Genomic DNA, 6,267 nt, shown 5'->3' on the forward strand with positions numbered 1-6,267 from the left:
CCGACAATTTGTGGCACTGACAAACGGCGACAAGCGCGGGTTGCAAATTGTCGGAAACTGACAAAAATCAGGGAGTTTACGGGGATGAAAATCTCACTTTTCATGCAGTGTTCTCCCAGACAGGATCCCAGAGCTAGTGAAATCATGATGCCTCCACAGTGATCCATTTTGACTGCAAGGCCAAGCCATAGTGTCTATGGGTCTGCAGCCTTATCCAAAGGGCCACTTTTGCTGTCAGACCAGCTAAATAAAACGTGCTGAGAGCCACAAGTGTTACCTAATCTTTTCACAAATTACATTATATAAGTACATAAAGAAGGTGACATTTTCTTTGAATACCTATATTTTGCAACCTAATACCTAGAAAGATTGAAACAAGTACTGCACACATATGTACAGTGGTTAAAGTGGGTTTTTACAGGTGGGGGAGCCCTAAAATTCAGTGTCACGGCACAGTCGGGGAAAATAGTGGAACATCTTTGCAAATTTTTAGAAATGATATCAAAGATTTGTACTGGTTTTATTGGCCGGATTAGCATCTAACATAACTAATATGAAGAAATGCAGTAAACTAAGCCTAAAAATAAGGCTTGGACAAAAACTAAATGCAGTGGAACTAGGCTATGACCTTGGCTTTCAGTCCCTAATCATAGAAAAAAAATATGAAATCCTTTTTAGTCATATTTTATTTCCTTTTATTTTACAGTTTTTATATTTTCAAATGTTTTTATTTGTCAAGACAATTCATTTGCAGATTTTGTATTTTCACAAGATTTGTGTTTAATTTTTGTTTTTCAGATTGAGTTTAATCAATTGCATTCTTTTAAAATCGCTACATTTTAACAGATCATTCTATTTTAAGCCCGCTTAAAAAAGTGCTCACTCTTGACGAAAACAATGACCAATAAATATGTTGTTGTAATATATTACATATATTTTTTTGGATTAAAGGTTTTTTTGGGATTCATTTCTGGATAACTTTTTTTTAAATAAAATTCCAATCTAAACAATGTGCTTTTTTTTTTTAAAGAACAATAATGACACAAATTTTACTCTATTTCCAGGTGTGTTGACTAATTTAACTTTTTAGTTGTTAGCATTTTAACTGTAAAGTGCAAATAAAAATACAGCATTTAATTATTCGCATAAATACAGTAGAAGGGGAGAAGGTAAAATTATGTCTCTGCAAGTCATTACAGTTAATAATAATAATAATGATAATAATAATAAAAATAACAAAATAGTATAACAATACACCTGTCATTATCAGAGTAAGATATTGAGGCAGCCCAGGACAGAAGTGGCCTTCCTCACCAGCTTATTCAGTCTCTTTCTGTCCCGCTCTGAGCTGCCAGGGGCCCAGCAGACAACAGCGTAGAGGAGGACTGAGGCCACCACAGAGTCATAAAAGATTTTAAGGAGGGGCCTGCTGACTCCAAAGGCCCTCAGCCTCCTCAGGAGGTGGAGGCGGCTCTGGCCCTTTTTATACAGAGTGTCAGTGTTATGAGTCCAGTCCAGTTTATTATTGACGTGAACACCCAGGTATTTGAAACTCTCCACAGTTTACATTACAATGAACCCTTGCTATAACATGGTTCACTTTTCACGGTCTCGCTGCTTCACGGATTTGCATCATGCATTGTTAAACTTTATTGTCAAACATAATCGATGGTGGCATGTCGGTTTATAAGGATCTTTTGGCCCAGAAGAAAAAAGAGCGACAACAACTACCGATAACTATGTTCTTCTCTCAAAAACACACACATGCACCGCAGGCTTTAGGAGAAAAAAAGTCAGGATGCAGCGGCTCAGTCAGAACAGCAGTGAAATACTGTACTGTACTGTACATGTCAGTCACTATTTGTCCTGCTGTACTTAGTATTTTTTTTCATAATCAGTTTTCATTTTCTCCCGTTCCAATTCGTCACGGCGGGGCGGTGCTGATCCCCGCCATATTAACCCTTCATTTCGTATTGATGATTAAAGTTTTTACTTATTTATTTATAACTATATTATTTTACAGTACAGTACAGTAGTTAACAACGTTTATACCGTACTTTTATTTGTTAAACAAATGCTTGGGCGTGTAAAAACTTTTTGTTCCTTGATTTCAATGTTGTATGGAGTGTTTCATTGTATGATAACTGTAAAAAAAAAAAAAAGGTTTCTACTTCACGGATTTCACCTATCGCGGGTTCTTTTTGGAACGTAACCCCCGCGATGTTGCTTGCATCGGGGCAGCAAGCAACATTCTTGCATAATGTACCCAAAAAGCTTGGGGTTGGGCCTTTAATGCTTGTTGTATCATAGCGTCCTTTTCCAGATCAAACTGAAAATTTTACCAGCTAGATAATAATAATAATAATGATAATAATAATAAAAATAAAAAAAATAGTATTACAATACGCCTATTATTATCAGAGTAAGATATTGAGGCTGTAGAATGATAATCCCTATGGTCTAATGTAATTCCTTGGAAAGGTGGAGCGTACATCAGCTGATTTAAATAAAAGAAAGACGCCATAAAGTCAAACAGCATAATAGGCTAGTATCCGTAACATATATAAATAAGTTAAATAAGTTATTGTACAATTTTTGATATCATAGGCCATCAAGTGATTAAAAAAATAGAAAAACATTTAAGGCAACAATAATAAACTCAACCACAGCTGGGACCGAACCCTCAACCTTTTGCACCGCAGACCACTCACTCTTCGGTCTATGCTATCAGCTCTCAACACATAGCATTCCTCCCAGTCTGCTCCTTGAGCTATCTAATCCTGGTTAATGGGACGCCGAAATGGACTCAGACTGCCACCTAGTGGCTATAGTAGTCACAGGTTTTTCACGCAATTCGTGAAACACGAAGAGCGCGAGTGAAGTGTCCATTTCCAACCAGCACCCACTGTATACCGCCACTGTAGCTTTATCCTGCAGACTTGCTTCTGGGTTCTATGGGGTAGCAGGGCCATGCTGAGAGGAAGTGTGGATAAAACATCGCCTCACAGCAGTCTGCTGTGTTGACAAAGAGATTTCTCCACTCCCACTGCGTGATGAGTGAGGAGGAGAAAAGACATCAATAGAGAGTGCGGCGGGCTCTGATTGAGCGCAAGAAGCTTCTCTGTGAGCAAGCTGCTCAAATGGAACAGCTCTACTTGACATTACACCACCAGAGACATCAGCGTGGGTAATATTGTCTTGCTACTGGCTGCCACTGGCCGGGTTTCCTCTGCTCCCCTGGTGTGAGGAGTTGGGAAGAGGAGTTGCAGCTGTTTTTTTTTGTTTTGTTTTTTTCGAAACAATTAACAGATTCATAGTCACACACATTCCCCCCAAGGAGTCGTTTCTTGGGCTGTCTCCTCTGTCCTCTCGGGTGATGATGGCCTCTCTGGGCCGCAGGCTGCTGCGCTGAAAAGGGCTGCTGCTGCCGGGAGGAGGAGGCTGATGGCGGAGCAGAGCGGGAGAGTCCAGGAGCCGTGAAGCACCTGAATTCCTGCCGCCAACCACCAGACAAGCGAGAGACGCAGGAGAAGGAGCAAGGCCACACCAAGGCTGATGGGACTCCCTAGCATCTCCTTCTTCAGATACTCTTGGATGGAGAAAAACAGGTGGAGCCAGATATTCCGCTGGATCATCGCCTGCCAGGCAGCAATGCAGGCAGAGCAGACAGTTGAGGCCGTGGACAAGTTGAGGATGGCGTAAGAGGAGCTGCAGAGCTGGCTCTTCATCTCGGCCAGCAGATCCAGTTCTTAAGAAGTTCTGGAGAGGTGGAAGGCCAAGTGGGCGATGTTGTTCATTGTTGCAGCAAGCTGAAAGTCAACTGGTGAGATCGATCACAAAACCCCACAGTCGACTGACCGTGTTTGGTGGGAAAGGAGGAAAGCCTCGATCAGAGAATCCTTCCCCCTTTAGCTTGGCGGGCTCAGCTGCTGAACCTGACAGGGTATGTCATGATAGCAGGCTACTGAGGCCAAATCAGGTCCAGGCAATGGACATGAGTTTAACCGAAACATACCAGAAGACTGTCAGATCGTCGCAGAATTTGGGGCAATGGCACAACCAAACCTTTATGGTTCACGGCCCTCTGGAAAATCGCTGGCAGCTCCAGGAGGAGTGTGCCAACAGCCAGGAGGGGCATGGTAGACGATGGCCGGAGACCAGAAGCGGCTGAGTGTTCCCCCAACTGCACCTCCTCCGCCATCATGCTCCCCAGTTGAGAAGCAGCAGAGGGGTGCTGCTACCTACATCATCAAGCCCAGCATTAAAAAAAGTGCTTTGCATTGTCCAGCAGATAGATGTCTACCGTGAGAAAAGCCTACTAGGCGTCTACCGTGAAGCTATCTACTTTCCGTTGCTTGTCCTCAAACAGGAGGAGCTCACAGAAGGGGCAGGATGACTGGGGCATGAGGGAGAGGCATGCATTCCACTGACCGAGACACCTTGCACAGACAGTGTGGAGGTCAAACCCCATGATGTGGCCCTTCTGGCAAGAGGGGCACAGATGTATAATGTTGATGCTGGACATCTTTTTGTTAGTGTCTGTCGCTGAAGAATGAAAGGGTGTCAATGTTCTAGTCTTTATTTATTTATACTGACCGGAGAAGCGCCCATACAGTAGGTGGTCATGTAATAAAGTTGTTCAGTGTTCACGTAGATTGCAAATGGTTAAACCCACAAGCAAGAGCCTTAAAGGGAAAAGCCTATATAAAATAGAACTATTTTTATACTAGCTACAGTATGTCTGGATGTTTAACTCACCACAGGACTGATTCCATGTTTCTTTAGAGGACCTTTAGGAATAGCCACAAGGTAGGTCTCAATACCTCTCTCCCTCAAGTAGTCACAGCGATCACCTCCATTTCCTGGCTCCACATCGAACTCTCCATGAAGACACTCCATAGTACTCCGTGAGATGTGAACACGACTAAACACAAATGAGAAAAGCTTTAGATACCTCAATGCTCCGTTTTTGCAGATGCCTCCAGATAAGAAAACAAGCAATATTCTATAGAATATTTTGGCTGGCTCGTCAAATATAGAATCAGCTGTACTACCCTATATATATATATCCTTTTTCATGGCCTTATAATCCTAGCAGTACATGCTGAAGGTCAAGTATGAATCTTGGTAATAACAAGGTTTCTAATGGCTGATTTGTACGCAATTAGATGTTAAGAGGTTTTGGCCTAAACAGAGAACGTCAGTATAAACATTCTTTCCAGTGTCAGACAAGGCAGAAAAGGCAAAGAAGAATGAACAATCTGGGATTCACATGGAAAATAATATTATATAGTGTACTTTTTCTAGATGTTTGTTAATTTGCATAGTTGCTCTTAAATAAACACATTCTCAGAAAATAAAACCCCTTTTTTTTTAGGTTTGTGATACGATATTGGACAATGCAAAACACAGCTATGCATTTATAAAGCCTCAGAAGGGCAAAACTTATGAACAAAAAGTAAACCTGAACATGAAATTATGTTTTGTTTTATAGTGTTTTCATCATTTTTTTGTTGTTGGCATTCATAATATACTTAATAAATATACTTTATAAATATACTGGTGTGATAACTTTGTATAGGTTTGATTGTTTTTTGGTATATGTCTATTTTGAATTTTTAGCCCCCCTTGGAGAAAACTCCACAGGCCACCACTAGCAAACAATTTAAGAATGAATTTGTTCATACGAACGTCACTTGCATGAGGCTCATTAATCTCAAAGGTTTACAAATTAGCAGTGCAATAAATTTGCACTGGTGGCTGGAGGCATTTTAACATTCAGTGTTAGTAAGAAATCTGACAAATTCAATCTCTCCGGAAGTGTGCTTAATTGGCTACAGTCCTATATTTTGATAGGTCACAGTTTGTCTGCTTATATTGTTTAGCCTCTACGCTAAGGATGTGACTACTGTTTGTGCAGATGTCAACATACAGTTGTACACTGTTATATACACCCATTGGAGAAATGTGTTGGAGTAACCAATAAACTGTCATCATCTTTAAATGTAATTGCGAAATATTCAAAAATTTGTGCCTTATATTTAGCAGCGTCAAAACAAGTTACAGGTACACAATATACCGCACAAGGAGAACTGATAAGTAATGTTAATTAATTGAAATTTCTGGGGCTTTTTTCTAGGATTTAACTGTGACATTTAAGAATCACTGGAAACACATTTTAAAATTAAATATTGTAAAGTTTATGTCAAGGTTCCCGTGTGTGTGTGTGTGTGTGTGTGTGTGTGTGTGTGTGTGTGTGTGTGTGTG

The 6,267-nt window shown here is 40.7% G+C and overlaps 1 protein-coding gene across 1 annotated transcript in view; it reads right to left on the reverse strand.

The window, feature by feature from the left end:
• The window catches only part of LOC107103314 (adenylate cyclase type 3-like), a 60,001-nt gene that overhangs the window by 36,718 nt on the left and 17,016 nt on the right, over window positions 1–6,267 (reverse strand). Inside the window, exon 2 of the mRNA XM_015402971.1 lies at window positions 4,759–4,924. Coding sequence (XP_015258457.1) covers window positions 4,759–4,924 — 166 coding nt within the window. The remainder of the gene's footprint in view (window positions 1–4,758; window positions 4,925–6,267) is intronic.

Source organism: Cyprinodon variegatus, unplaced genomic scaffold (assembly GCF_000732505.1).
Source record: "Cyprinodon variegatus isolate N-32 unplaced genomic scaffold, C_variegatus-1.0 Scaffold1419, whole genome shotgun sequence".
Lineage (NCBI taxonomy): Eukaryota > Metazoa > Chordata > Actinopteri > Cyprinodontiformes > Cyprinodontidae > Cyprinodon > Cyprinodon variegatus.